The sequence below is a fragment of the Myotis lucifugus genome, unplaced genomic scaffold (genome assembly GCF_000147115.1).
Source record: "Myotis lucifugus unplaced genomic scaffold, Myoluc2.0 scaffold_106, whole genome shotgun sequence".
In the NCBI taxonomy this organism is placed as follows: Eukaryota; Metazoa; Chordata; class Mammalia; order Chiroptera; family Vespertilionidae; genus Myotis; species Myotis lucifugus.
This window is the reverse complement of record NW_005871154.1, coordinates 2,408,168-2,424,183: the sequence shown is the minus strand read 5'-3', so window position 1 is coordinate 2,424,183 and position 16,016 is coordinate 2,408,168. Positions and strand designations below refer to the sequence as shown.

The 16,016-nt window shown below is 36.2% G+C and overlaps 1 protein-coding gene across 2 annotated transcripts in view; it reads left to right on the top strand.

Moving 5' to 3' along the window:
* TMEM135 (transmembrane protein 135) overlaps positions 1-16,016 on the top strand; it is a 211,295-nt gene that overhangs the window by 70,532 nt on the left and 124,747 nt on the right. For both annotated transcript variants that reach the window (XM_023757365.1, XM_006092878.3), the window contains exon 5: positions 4,409-4,474. In XM_023757365.1, the coding sequence (XP_023613133.1) occupies positions 4,409-4,474 (66 nt within the window). The remainder of the gene's footprint in view (positions 1-4,408; positions 4,475-16,016) is intronic.

Here is a 16,016-nt window from a genome sequence, read left to right as displayed (position 1 = left end):
CTTTATTTTTCCTCCCTATAACCTCTTCCACCCCTCTCCCCCAGCAGTCACCACACTGTTGTCCGTGTTTTCTCATTTAAAAAATTTTCTAACTTAGCATTTAGACACTAACTCTGCACCACCGTGTGTGTGTGTGTGTGTGTGTGTGTGTGTGTGTGTGTGTGTGTGTTTTAAAGATTACTACCCCTCACAGCTAAGGGTGTGATTGTGTTACAGAAACTATGGGTGATTAATTTTGATTGTGTTACAGAAACTATGGGTGATTAATTTTCATCCAAAAATCTTTGAAGGAGTTCCACACCCAAGAGTAATTTTAAGTACAAGATTAGTGACATTTGGGGAGTTTTTCCCCCTTTCGGTTTTAAAGATAAAGTTGATTTATTTAATTTGAAGAGTTTCCTGAGTCTGAGATTGTCTCTACATTTTGAGTATAAAACAATTGTGACACTGTGTTGTTAACATTGACGTTGTTTTATTCATTTATTTATTTTTTATCTTTTTTGAAAATCTGAACTTTAATAAATAAATTCTGACCTGTGGAAAAAATGTTAGAAAAATTTGCTTTTATTTCTAAGTTACATGCTGTATTTTACCAATGAAGTTGAATTAAAAGGAGTTACCTTTTAATCCATATCCTCTCTAGCCTTGCTCATTTTTCCTTGACAATTCTTAAACATTGAATTTTGCAAAACATGATTTGCAATAACAAAGACTTATGATTTTCAGCCTTAGCTGGGCTTTTAGTAATGCTTGGTAGTTAGTTCTGTGTTTCTTTCCCTTATGTTTTCCTTTTATATGCATGCCATACTCTCACCTTTGTCCTTAAGTTAGTATCTTTGTCATTCTCAGAAGGTTATCCTGTCTCCTATTTCAGATGTGGAGAGGGATAAGAGGAGAACAGGGGTAAAGGCAGAGAAAGGGAGAGAATGTACCTACTATATTTGCCCTTTTCTCCTCTGCAGGAATCTCAGTCAATATTCATTTTCATCCTGTGTCTATAAATTCTCCCACCTTACTGAGTACTCAGTCATTAAGAACATGTTTACATCTCATCTATCCTAAAAATTATCCTGTTATCAATTTTCTCTCAACTCTGCTCTTTCTAGCAACAACTCCATCTCATTCTTTACATTTATTGCCAATCTTTTGAGTTTACTTACACTTTATATCCTTCTATTCAGACCTCAACTATATTCTTTAAAAATTTTTTTAAATTGAATTCATTGGGATGACATTAGTTAATAAAATTATGTAGGTTTTAGGTGCACAGCTCTATAATAGCATCATCTGTATATTGTATTGTGTGTTCACCACCCCAAGTCAAGTCTCCTTCCATTACCATTTATCCCCCTTTCACTTTCTTCCACCTCCTCCCACTCCTCTTTTCTTTACCTAATCACCAGACTATTGTCTGTGTCTCTGAGTTTTGTTTTTTTCTTAGTCTCTTCATCTTTTACACCCAACTATCCATATATATAAAAGCCTAATCGGCCGTTCGACCGGTAGCTATGATGTGCACTGACCACCACGGGGCAGACGCTCAACGCACAGGCACGGAAACATGGAACAGACTGATGAATCTCAGAGGAAAGTGGGGAGGGGGGAGGCTGGGAAGAGATTAACCAAAGATCTTATATGCATACTAGAGATCCGGTGCACGGATTTGTGCACTAGTGGGGTCCCTCGGCCTGGCCTGCGGGGATCGGGCCAAAACCAGCAGTCTGACATCTCCCAAGGAGTCCTGGATTGAGAGAGGGCGCAGGCCAGTCTGAGGGACCCCATGCGCCGGGCCTCTACTATTCTTATAAACACCAGTCTGTTAAAATTGTGAAGTATTTGATTTCTTTGTAAGATTATACATTGATTTCTTATTCCTTTAGTAGATAAAAAAAGTTTTGATCAAGAATTTACAAGTAGTTTAAACAGTCAAACAGTATGCTGCAAAGCTAGTAGAAAAAGAGTACCCTTCTTCACGCCTTCCAGTGCCTGATCTCCACAATCCAGAGGCAGCCACTTGCAACCCCTTTTATCATTTCTTCTGTTACTGACTTTCTTATATCCAGATTAACATGTTACACTGACTTTTGTATACATACATCAATTTCCTTACAGTTTCCTCCAATTTTCCATCTCCTGGATTTCTTAAAATTTAAAATTTAAAATTTTCTTTTTTTTGTTCATATACTAATTCTTTAAAATTGATGTTTAGTAGAGCATTCTTTGAATTTTATTTTCAATTATTAAAGGATGGTAATGCATTTCTCTTATGCCAAATGAAAAAATAATAGCACATATTGAACAGAAGAACTTACATCCTCTCTTTTCCAACAAAATTCTCATGCAATCTTTTCCTTTCAGCCTCATTGGTATCTTACTCATCTTTGAACATGCCAAGCATGATTCTACCTACTGGCCTCTGAACTTGCCCCTTCTGAATGGAACAACCCTGTTATGGACTGAATATTTGTGTTCCCCTCAAATTCATTTGGAAACCTTACCTCCCAATTTGATGCTATCAGGAGTGGGGCCTTTGGGAGGGGATTAGGGTTAGGTGAGGTCATAAGGGCTTTGCCCTCACGAATGGGGTTTAGCACCCCTGGAAAAGCACAGAGAGAGCCTGCTTCTGTTTGCTCCCGGCCACGTGAGGATGCAACAAGAAGGTAGCCACCTGGCAGCCGGGAAGCATGTCCGTTCCAGACCTTGAATCATGAAGCTTATCCCTTATATTTTTTCTAAGAGTTTTATAGTTTTAGCTGTTACATTTAGTCTTTTCATCCCTTTTGAATTAGTTTTTGCATATGGTATAAGGTAGGGGTTCAGTCTCACTCTTTTGCATGTGGATATCTAGTTTTCCCAGCAGCATTTGTTAAAAAGACTGCCCTTTCCCCGTTTGAATGGTCTTGATACCCTTTATTGAATATTATCAGACTATATATATATATATATATATATATATATATATATATGGGTTTATTTGGGGGCTCTATTCTATATCACACTACTGTTTGATTACTAAAGCTGAATGTAGTAAGTTTTGAAATTAGGAAGTGTGACTTCTCCAAGTTTGTTCCTCCTTTTCAAAATTGTTTTTGCTATTTAGGTTCCTTATAAAATTTAGGATGGATTTTTGTATTTCTGCAAAAAACACAAAAGAGGAATCACACTGAATCTTTATATCACTTTGGGTAGTATTGACATCTTAGTGATATTAAATCTTCTAATTTGTGAACATAGGATGCTTTGCCATTTGTTTGTGTGTTCTTTAATCTTTTTCAGCAGTGTTTTGTAGTTTTCAGTGAACAAGTCTTGCTTTTTTAGTTAAGTTTATTCCAAAGGTATTTTTTTATGCTATTGTAAATAGAATTCTTAATTTCCTTTTAGGGTTATTCATTATTAGTGTATAGAAACCAATAAGTCTTTTTTTGTCATTTAATATATTACATTACTGAATTACTTCATCTTTTGTCAGTATTTCACTGGCAGTCAAGTGATTTTAACTAAACTCAAATGGAAACAAAATCAGAACAAAAAATTTCTTATTTGAGTGCAAGTATTAAATTTTTATTTTATTAAAACAATTTTTAAAATATTTTAATTGATTTTAGAGAGGAAGGGAGAGGGAGAGAGTGACAAAAACAGTAATAATGAGAGAGAATCATTGTTTGGGCTGCCTCCTGCATGCCACCCCACTGAATACGGAGCTTGAGACCTGGGCATGTACCCTATCAGGGAATTGAACTGTGATGTTCTGGTTCATAAGTCGACACTCAAACACTGAGTCACGCCAACTAGGCTAAATTTTTATTTAATCTTTGTTAATCAAACTAAGGTTTAAGCTTATCTAAGTGTACTAATTTGGACTATAGATCTGGAAAAATACTAGCAAATCGAAATTACCTTAAAAAAATTTAGTTTGAGCTCCTGATATCATTAAAAGCTTCTAGAAATGATATTTCGGGAGTATAAGTTAGAGCTCGTAGCCTTTACTGTGCCTTATTGATGTTTCTCTAGAACAGCGGTTCTCAACCCGTGGGTCGAGACCCCCTTTGGGGGGTCGAATGACCCTTTCACAGGGGTCGCCTAAGACCATCAGAAAACACATATATAATTACATATTGTTTTTGTGATTAATCACTATGCTTTAATTATGTTCAATTTGTAACAATGAAACTACATCCTGCATATCAGATATTTACATTATGATTTATAACATTAGCAAAATTACAGTTATGAAGTAGCAATAAAAATAATTTTATGGTCGGGGGTCACCACAACATGAGGAACTGTATTAAAGGGTTGCGGCATTAGGAAGGTTGAAAACTACTGCTCTAGAAGTTACTGGAAATGTCTTTTACAATTTGGAGGTGGGATATACAGTTGAATCATTCTAGATTTTCTTTTTTTACAGGCCACAGAAACATTATTTAGAATGGGCGTAGCAAGAGGAACCATCACAACGTTAAGAAATGGAGAAGTAAGATGATAATTTTGATATAATTATTACTTCTTACAGATATATACATATTTTTAAAAATATGGTTTTATTGATTTTAGAGAGAGAAAGGGAGAGGGAGAGATAAATAGAAATATCAATGATGAGAGAGAATCATCGATTGGCTGCCTTCTGCATGCCCCCTGCATCTCAGGCCCTGACCAGGAATGAAACTGCGACCTCCTGGTTCATGGCTCAACTACTGACCCACACTGGCCGGTCTTAGTATTAGTACTTAATTCATAGAATGAAATTTAAAAATGTGAATTTTATGATGCTTTATGTAACAAATTGAGAAAAACCTGTTGTATATCTGACCTAATAATCTATTTTAAATAATTCAGTCATATTGGAACCTGATCTTGGGCTGAAAATGAATTGCTGAGCCTTTTAATCTTTACTTACCAATTGTTTTTATGCTTAAAAGAAAATGGTAGTTTGTTTAATAACAACTTCTGGAAATATATTTTTTTATTGAAAATAATCCCATACTTTCCCAACCCTTTTTTCCCCTGTTTTATGCTCTATAGATCTGATACTTCTTTCTTAGGATAAAATAATTTGAAATGCTGATATTTATTACAGATAAAGAGAGATAGAAGGAGAGGGATGGGGAGAAGAAGAGGAAGAGGAGGGGAGAAAGAGAAATGGAATTTAGTCTGCTCTTTTTTATACTAGAGACTCAAGATACAGATTTTAAATTTTGACTTTTGTGTTTCTACCAATCTTAAAAAAAATTCTACTACCTGAAATAAATTTTTATTGAAAACGATTACTAGCCTAATTATCACTCTACTTTATAAAATGTCTTTGTCAATATATCTGCTTGCTAGGTGAAAGTGTACAATCATTTGGAAATCATAGACTCTTAAATGGCAAATCCCTTTGGTATTAATTTGTAACATATTTTTTGTATGAAGAAGACAAGTGACCCCTTTGTATTCTCAGCAAACTGTAGTATGTGGTGCCAGTTTAAGAAAACATTCTCATTAATGAAGTCAGATATATTTATCTGCCTAGAATGTGTCAAAATGAATATCAGATTTTAGTAATTACTATGTATTTTCTCATGGGGGAATGAACTTTTGAACTTTATCTTCTGTAATAAGAAGTTTGGGAAAATGTATGCAAGGCGGTTTTATAAGAAATCTTCTGAGCACATCAACACATAGTGCATATGTACCTATTTAGGGAAGTAGTTAAAGCAGTGTATTTTGATCCATTTCTCCCCCAGATTGCTACAGGTGACTAACCTGGTTAGCAAGTATTAATGTTGGACAAAGTGTTTTTTAAATTGTTTTTTTTAAAGAATAGTTTATTGCCCTGGCTGGTTTGGCTCACTGGATAGAGCGTCGGCCTGGGGACTGAAGGGTCCCAGGTTCGATTCCGGTCAAGGGAATGTACCTTGATTGCAGTCACATCCCCAGTAGCGGGTGTGCAGGAGGCAGCTGATCGATGCTTCTCTCTCATTGATGTTTCTAACTCTCTATCCCTCTCCCTTCCTCTCTGTAAAAAATCAATAAGATGTATTTTAAAAAAAAGAATAGTTTATTGATTTTTAGAGGGAGAAGAAGGGAGAGAAGCATCCATGTGAGAGTGCAATGTCGAATGGCTGTCTCCTGTGTTTCTTAATTTTGGGGCAGTAACTGAACCAAAACCTGGGCACATGCCCTGGACAAGAATTGAACCAGCAACCTTTTGGTGCCTGGGACACGCTCAACCAATTGAGCCACAATGGCCAGGGCCATATATACATTTATGTTTTTAAATAGCATATATTTTTTCTTAGTTTTTTTTTTTTTTTTTTTTTACTATTTCTCTTTTAATATCACCTTAGAAAATATGTGTGTTTAACAGGTAAAGTGTTAGTATTTAAAATAGTGAAGTCTCGGAGGCCTCATGGCTAGTAAAATGCCTGTAGCTAGTGGCTTGTAAAATCTAATCAAATGAGCAGATATTTACTGAGAGCATCTTAAAGCAGATGTGACACATGGCACTGGAATCAGATCTAGTTCCCTTTTCTTTCTTCCCTAAATATTAATTGAGTGCCAGGCACTATTGTAGGTGCTGGTTTTTAAATGTAAATAAAACTAAAATGGTTTCTACTCTTAGGAAGCTTTACAGTCTAGTGGCTGAGCCCATAACCTGCCACTTGAACTTTGCCAGTCAGTGTTGTTTTCTGTAAATGGGATAAAAGCATCCACTTCATGCATTACTCTGTGAGAAACAAGTTAGACAATATTTATAAAGCAACTAGCACAATATCTGACACAAAGCAAGTATTTTAGAGTTTAACCTGTACTAAATGATAACTATTTTTTATGTAATTAAACATGATGGAGTGTTTCTTTTTATATTAGAGTGAGTACATGGAGAGCTTGGGAGTGTGTTTATTTAGAATAGTGTGTGAACTGACACTTGGAAAATAATAGACAGACTTAAGATATTATGGGGGTCAATAGCTGCGTTAATAGCAGTGTTATTGGTACTTTTGAATGAACATTTCCTTCCTATGGGACTCAAGATATTCAGGTCAGCGTATATTGCCAGTGCCCTCTGCTGTCTCGTGCCAATAGCTCAGTAACAGAGAGAGTATATGGTCAGTTACAGACTCGTGCAGGATTTTGTTTCTACATATAGAATAAACATAGTAGGGAGAAGTGCATTGTTACTGGAAAACTAACATGTGCAAACAAATTAGAATGCTATTTAAAAGACAAGGTGAAGTCATTACTTAATGAAAATTTAGTTCTCCTGATAATTGCAAGATTTAGTTGGGCAAAAGTCCTACTGAGAATGGTAAGACACTGACCGATGGTTCAGAAATGCAGACTAAGGCTCAGCTGATCCTGTCAAGAAAAATGGGATTGTCTCTTCTGCAATACTCTGCTTTATGTATTGTATTATAACGGAAGAAAATATTAAGATACTTTACACATGTAAGTTGCCATTGAAAGATACTCTTGATTAGCTTTCTCCCGTATCTCCATATCATCTAAAGGAAAAGAAAAAAATAATTCTCACCACTCTGGATGGTTCCCAAATAACTCACATCTATTGTTATTTTCTTCTGTGAGTGATTTCCAAATTATATCTTTATTAATAAACTATACAAATAATCTATCAGAATTTAGCCCAGAAAAGTTATTATGATTTTTCTTCAAGCAGAAGATAGAATATAGCTTTAAAAAAATGATATACTTATGAAAAATGGACCATATCTAGAGAAGGAGAAAAGAAATAATATGGGAAAGTATCTAGACAGAAAAATTAAGGCCTAGAGAATTTTTATAACAAGCAAGGTATAGACAAGGAAGTTGCAAACCTGTTTCTAATGAAGTGGAAAGTTATCGCTGAGATAACTGGTGCTGCTGGTCATTATTTCAGGGTGATGAAACATTAACTGAGGCTTCAAAGAAGTTGTGGAATTGTTACCTTGCTCATTTATAAAAAGTTGTTTTCTTTAATAGCCATCAATCTGGATGGTATAGATATTGAACTGCCAGACACAGAAGACTGGTGTAAGTAACATCTTCAGTTCTCCAATTCTATGAATCAAAACAACATGTTACATTTTGGCAGGTGCTTAGAAAATTTAGAGTCCGTGCCAGAATTGCATTATAAAACATTGAGCTTCAGAACTTGTATTTTATTCTTGCTGAAATATCTTATCTTTGTCACTAAATCTGCTTTAAATGGCTCATCATGTTATATACTATGGGATTTCATACTCCTGGTGAACAAACTGAGTTTATTTGGAAAATTCTGGTGAAGATAAAGAAGGCCAAGGGCCAAAGTGAAGTTTTAAAAATATCAGATCACAATGTTTAAGCTTGGTGGTCTTGTCTGTACCAACTTTGTACCTTTCTGTACGAGATAATTATCTTTTGAAATGCCCTTATTTTCTTCACAATAGTAACTCTTTTGATTTAAATACAAAAATAAATGTGCCACGATTTTGCCCTTAAACAAAATAAACAATATCTGGACAATATCTGGCTAACTATGGAACACTTAGGTTTTATTTTTCAAAAATTGGAAGGGTTCTTAAGATAACATCAATTTGTTTTGATCCTAATAAGAAGAGCTTTAGGCCAGGAAAGCAATTATTTCCACATGGGTAAGGCCAGTCCCAACTACTTCCTGTCCACCAACTGCTCACTGAACTTAAACTTGTTTCCCTTGGTTTATATAGTTGGATGTGGTTGAATGCATTAGGAAATGCAGGCTCTACTTAAAATAAAGTCTTCTGAGATATAGAAAACATTTCTTTGTGTAAAGGATTTTTGTGTATAATGTTCAACAGCAAGTAATTTAAACTTTTTGAATTACCAAGGGAATTTAATTTCATACACATACATATGTATAATTATTACCATTTTGTTTATACATCGTTTCTCTTTGTTGACTCTTGACTGCATTCTTAATAGGTGAGTTTGCTATGTAGAGACAAGTATTGCTTGTGGTGTTTGAGTAGGGACATGGCAGATCAGAAATGAAAGGATTTGTATTAAGTGATGTGGTTGATTATTCCAGTGATGAGCCTAATTCTAAAGCTGTCACCATGAATCACTCCATTAGCATAGCAGACACTCCTGTCACTAAGGAAATTTTAAGGATTTTTGAAGCTGTGTACCAGGAACTGGGAACAAAGACCAGATCTATTCCTTATTATAGCATAATCTATAGATTTGCCTTCCCTGGAAACTTTATATACAGGTGTCCCCCAAAAATGTATACACACTTCAACAGCTGATAGCTCAGTTTTGAAAATGAAATGTATTTAAATAAACACTGCCTTTATAAATATTTAAAGTGTATGTATAGATTTTTTGGGTCACTCTGTACTCTTTTGTTTCTGACTTCTGTCACTTAGCATGTTTTTAAGGTTCATCCATATCAGTTTTCCTTTTCATGACTGAATGGTATTCTATTGTATGGATAATATTTTGTTTATCTAGTTAATGAACATTTGGATTGTCTCTAGTTTTTGTCTATTATGTATACTTCTGTGAGCATTTGCATAGAAGTCATTGTGTTGACATATGTTTAAATGTCTGTTCTGTTGCTACTTCAGAATAGAATTGCGAGGTCATATGAATAAATTTTTAAGAAAAGTGGCAGTACCATTTTACATTTACAATGTCAAAGGATAAGGGGTCCTGTTGTCAGATTTTTGTCAACATTTGGCATTATCAGTCTTTTTTATTATAGCCATTCTAGAAACATGTAGTGGTATCTAACTTATTGTGGTTGTAATTTGTACTTCCCTAATGATTTTGGACATCTTTTTATGTGTTTTATTAGCCATTATTTTTATGTGTTTTATTAGTCATTATTTTTGATTATTTCTGTCTGCACAATGGATCCAGACAGAAAAAGCTCTAAGAGAAACCCTGTGTTCCTCTGTGTATGGTTAGAGAACTGGAAAGAAAGGCCCATCATGAAGGAGACTGTTCAGAAAAATACCATTTTATTTTTATGTTCTGTATTTTGATTTCATTCTTCTGGTGGGACTGCAGGTGGCCCCAGTCATGGGGTTGTCCTCCAGCTGTGGCAGTGGCAGCTATGCAGCCATTTAATACTGAATGATAATCTGTCCCTTTGACCAAAGAGACTGAAAAAGGGGCTCCTGTAGTCCAAGAAGTGTGGGGAGACTATCTGTTAGATTTTCCTCCTTTCCCCTCATCACTTCACCCCTGAGGCAGATGTAATTACAGGAAATGTGCGATGATGGGAGTCAAAAAACCAGTGTAGGCAGAGGATCAAGAAAAGGGGCCTGGGAGACAGACTGTGGGAAAAGTCATAGAGAGGCAGGAGGTAGAGAAAAAGATGACCCAAGTCTGTGTGTGAAGTCTGAAATCACCCCTGTGCTGAGCATGTGTGGAACTCCTTTGTGGAACCATAATAGAGGCTTTGAGTAACTACAGTGTAGACCACTTCCCTTAGGTGGCACAAATGGGTATATACTGAATGGCACTGAAAAGACCTGGGAAATGGAAAATGATATTGAAACCACAGCCCATAGAAGGTGGGTCAGGACTTGTGTTTGGAACCTAACAGGGTTGGTTGCCTACAACAACAACAAAAATAGCAACAAAAATGACAACAAATCAATTTTCCAGAGGACCAAAAGTCTTTAACATGACCAAGAGTGTCATAATACTAGTCCCTAGGGTACAATCTAAAAATATTTGACATACCAAGAACCAGGGAAATTATAACTAATTGTAGGAAAAACATCAGTCAACAGATGCCAAACCTGAGATGATCTCAATTTTAGAGTTATAATAAAAAGTGCAAACCCTTTGACACGAATGGGGATATTGAAGTTTCAGCAGAGAAAAGAAACCATAAAAAGAACCAAATTCAAATTTTTGGACGGAAAATTAAAACAAAAAATATTATTATTAAATGCTAAAGCAACTAAGAATTTACTAGATGACTTCAGTAGCAGAGTGGAGAAGGCAGAGAAAAGAAAAGTGAAGTTGAAGAAAGCCCAATAGTAATTGTGAGTAAAAGACTGAAAAGCAAAGATTAAGAACCTAAATGACAATAGCAAAGGTCTAACATTTGTGTTATAAGTGTTTTAGAAGAGAAGAAAGAAGTTTGTGCAGAAAAAAAATTTGAAGAAGTAATGTCTGAAAACATCCAAATTTGGTGAAAGACATACATTTACCCATTCACAAAGCTTAGTGAACTTCCCTCCCACAAGGCTGCATATTGTATCAATTCCATCTATTTGACATTCTACAAAAACCAAAACTATAGAGATGGGAGATCAGATTAGTAGTTGGCAGAGACTGGAGGGGTTGATTCAGAAGGACAAAATGAGGGAATGCTTTTGGTGATGGAACTATTCTGTATCAAAGTACTGAATACAGTACCCAACTCTATGAATTTTTTAAAACCCATAGAACTATATACCTTAAAGAGTAACTTTTATTGTATGTAAATTATAAGACAAAAAGATAATGGTTAAAACAAAAAACCCATGTGTATTGAAAGACAATACTGCTCAGATCATTTTCATTCTTTTTTTTTTTTTTTATCCTCCCTTGGGAATATTTTTCCATTGATTTTTAGAGAGAGTGGAAGGAAGGGGGAGACACACAGAGAGAGAAACATTGATGTGAGAGAGACACATTGATTGGTTGCTTCCCTCACGTGCCCCAACTGGGGCCAGGGGTTGAGCCTGAAACCAAAGTACCTGCCCTTGATGGGAACCTGTGACCCTTCAGTCCACAGGCCGATGCTCTAACCACTGAGCAACCGCGCAGGGCGATCATTCTCATGCTTATAATTTTCCTTGGACTGTTGAAAATTAAGGAGGCTAGTTCTATAGATAATTTTTTCCTTAGGCTTCTTTCAGGATTTTTACTTTCTTTAAAAAAATTTTTTTCCCTCTGGTTTGAAAATGAGATGCCTGGGTATGGTTTATTTGGTATTTATCCTGTGTAGTGTTCTGTGAGCTTGCTGAAACTATTTGGTGTCTGACATTAATTTGGGGGAAATTCTCATTCTTTCAAATATTTCTTCCCTTTCTTCTTCTTCTGGTATTGCCCTTACACGTATGTTACACCTTTTGTAGTTGTTCATAGTCCTTGGATATTCTGTTTTTTTCCATCTTTGTTCTCTTTGCTTTTCAGTTTTGGAGGTTTCTATTTGATGTATCCTCAGGATCAGAGATTCTTTCCTCAGCCATGTCATCTACTACTAAGCCCATCAAAGGCATTCTTCGTTTCTGTTGCAGTGTTTTTTATCTCTAGTATTTCTTGTTGGTTATTTCTTAGGATTTTCATCTCTCTGCTTACATTGCCCATCTGTTTTTGCATGTTGTTGACTTTGTCCATTAGAGTCCTTAGCATATTAACCATAGTTGTTTTAAATTCCTGGTCTGATAATTGCAACATCTGTGCCATATCTGGTTTTGATGCCTGCTTTTGTCTCTTCACACTGTGTTTTTTTTTTTTAATTTTTTGCCTTTTAGGATGTTTTGTAATTTTTTTTGATAGCTGGACATGGTGTTCTGGGTAAAAGGAGCTGCTGTAAATAGGACTAGTAATATGGCAGTGAGGCGTCGGGGGAGGAGAAGCATTCCATAGTCCCCTAAATCTCAGTCCTGTAGGGAGCCTGTGCCTCTGGACTGTGAACTTCACAGGTGTTTCTCAGGTGAGACAGGATGGTTCAAGTGTGCTGGAGCTGGGTATTTCCCCTCCCCCAGGGCAGTTAGGCCCTGATGATACCCTAGCAGGTTAGGCTCTGGTTAACTAGTTTCTTTTGAGGGTAGGCATTTTCCCCCTGCTTGGAAGCACCAGGGGATTTTCTCTGAAATGTATTGTGAGAACCTAGTCAAGTTCTTGGAGGTAAAACTCACGAAAGTGTGAGGTCCCCTTTTGACTGCTTCCCCTGGAGTTCTTAACTCTCAGACTTGTCCGTATGAGCCAGCAGCAGTTCATTCAATGATCATTGAGGTTTTCCTACCCAGGCCCTGGTTTCCTGCCTAGGACTCCCTGTGGCCTCAGTCAGGGGCAGAGGTTCCATTCGCCTGCTTCCTCACCTCTCTTACAGATCCAAGAAGAGTTGTTGGTTTATTTAGTTCGTTCAGCTTTGTGCTTGTTCGGGTGGAGTGGCACGCGAAACTGGAAATCCCCCAGATTTTATTCTTTTAGGAGAATTGAATCCTTGCTCTCAATATTTCTGTATGATGTTGAAGTCTTTAGTTTGTTTTACGTGAAGATGCCAATTTCTATTTTATTTTAAAGATAGGATTGGTATTGTGGACTGTATTTGAAATGGGAGTAATAAGCCTTGGGGTCCTTAATAAAGCCCAAGAAATAACTGGAAAAGCATTTGCCAACAATAAAGTTTCAGAACAGAATTTTGAATATGTAATGCTATTTAGCAGTGTTAGAATGAAGTCTTTGTTTATTTTTCCATGCAAACTTTGTAAATTTACAAGCCCAAATGAAACATATATATGTTCTGTGTTTCCTGTTAACAGTAGGCATATACAGTGTACATTTTGTGATTTGCATGTTATTTTTTTTAAAAAAAATTAACATTCAAATTAGGAGGAGGAATAGAAACCAAAGTACTTTCTTACATGTGTGTTTAAATTAAAGCTACAGTTTCTTGTTCATTGCTCAGACATTGTGATAGTAGATAATAGAGGGTTGTGTTTTATGAAAATGAAACAAGGCAGATTAGGAGGAGAAATACAGACTCAAATAGATTTTATAGCTCTGACAGTTATTTTAAAGTGTTGTTTATCCTGTGCTTTAAAAAAAAAAGGGGGGGGGTGTTTTGCTGTCCGAAGAGCCATCTTTAGCTTTGGTTTGATGAGTTTTGTCTAGGCTACTTTGGCGTTACAGTTAGTTTTTTTTTTTTAAGCACATCAAATTTGCCAAACATGGTAAGAACTAGTTGCTTCCAAAGAATTATGGTAAAACCATATGAAGGAGTTTTCCATTTTCTTGTGCTACCTGGGCTGTGCAACAGTGTTGGGAGGCAAAAACCCGGACATGCATCCTAGATCACCTCTTCTGTCGCCAAAGAGAAAGGATCAAGATGTTCGCTTACCTCACAGATTGCTAAAAAGCAGTTGGTAATAGCTAGCTGTACTGTGCCAAAGATAATGAAAGGTTCAAAAGCCAGTAAATATTTGTTGAAAACAAACTGTGTGCCCTTTCCCATTTCTTCCACTTTTCATGTTCGAATCCTGCCTCTTCCTCATGTGAGTCCCACCTCAGTCCTTACCTCCTCTTCGCTCTCCCCAGCTGGAAGTCATGCCTGCATTTACATTTGTTACTTAGTCTCTTGCCTTATATTTCCTGCTAGATTTTAAGCTCTCCAAGGATAACTTTTGTGTCTGATTTTCCTTTGCATTGTGGATAGCACTTTGCACATAATCCCAATTTATATTCGGTGAGTCAATGGAAGACAAATTGACAATAAGTTAAGAGGAAAAATCTGAAAATGAAAGTTCTCTCCTGCATGTATGTTTGTTTAAGTTGCAGTTTCTTGTTCACTGCTTAGTGACGGCGGGTGGAAAGTTGTTCAGTACAGGAATACTTTAGAGCAGTGGTTCTCAACCTTCCTAATGCCTCGACCCTTTAATACAGTTCCTCATGTTGTGGTGACCCCCAACCATAAAATTATTTTTGTTGCTACTTCATAACTGTAATTTTGCTACTGTTATGAATCATAATGTAAATATCTGATATGCAGGATGTACTTTCATTGTTACAAATTGAACATAATTAAAGCATAGTGATTAATCACAAAAACAATATGTAGCTGAAACCGGTTTGGCTCAGTGGATAGAGCGTCGGCCTGCGGACTGAAGGGTCCCAGGTTCGATTCCGGTCAAGGGCATGTACCTGGGTTGCGGGCACATCCCCAGTAGGAGATGTGCAGGAGGCAGCTGGTCGATGTTTCTCTCCCATCGATGTTTCTAACTCTCTATCTCTCTCCCTTCCTCTCTTTAAAAAATCAATAAAATATATTAAAAAAAAACCAATATGTAATTATATATGTGTTTTCTGATGGTCTTAGGTGACCCCTGTGAAAGGGTCGTTTGACCCCCAAAGGGGTCGTGACCCACAGGTTGAGAACCGCTGCTTTAGAGATACGTGAGTTTGGTTCCAAAAGGCTGCAATAAAGCAAGTCATAATCTTTTTATTGGCTTAGGGTTCAATTTGTAAAAAATGTAACATATTTAAAGTCCAGTAAAGTGAAGGTATGCCCGTGTAGCCTGTAATAATTACATATACCTGTATGATAAAATGGTTAAAATGGTAGCACCTTAATCAGGGTGCTGTGAATAGTAGGTGGTGAAAAATATGTGTTGGTGGGCAGGAATTTGTATCTCCTTAAATCTCCAACATCTAGCCCTATTGCTTTTCTATTTCTGTGGTGTTTGATTATTAAAACAATTGATTTTAATGTTAATGTGACAGGAATATCCAAAGGTACTTTGCATAACTTACTACTTATTAATTATTTAATTTAATGAATATTAGATACGATTTAGGAAATATGTTTTGTTTAGAATATTATGTTTTTAAACTGTGTTCTAGATATAGGGGAATGTAATAAGTAAGAAATGTAAGACATGGCACCTGCTTCCATGAATCTCATGTAAAAAATTTTTTTAAATTGATTTCTAGAGAGAGGAAGGGGAGATAGAGGAAGAGGGTGAGGGAGTGAGAGAGAGAGAGAGAGAGAGAGAGAGAGAGAGTCTCAGAGAGAGAGAGAGAAAAGCATCACTGTGAGTGAGGAACATCTATGGGTTGCTGATTATACTTCAACCAACTTAGCCACACTTGCCAGGGCCACAGATCTCACTTTTAAAAGTATTATTTCTTTTGGGTTCTCTTAATTTTCTTTTGAATATTTAGTGTTAAATATTTTAAATGAAGTTTTGTAAATAGTTTTATTTGGATGTTAGTAAATAATATTTGGTCTTATTGTAGTATTTGTGGACTTCACATGTACATGACTACTAGGGCTTAATTACTTT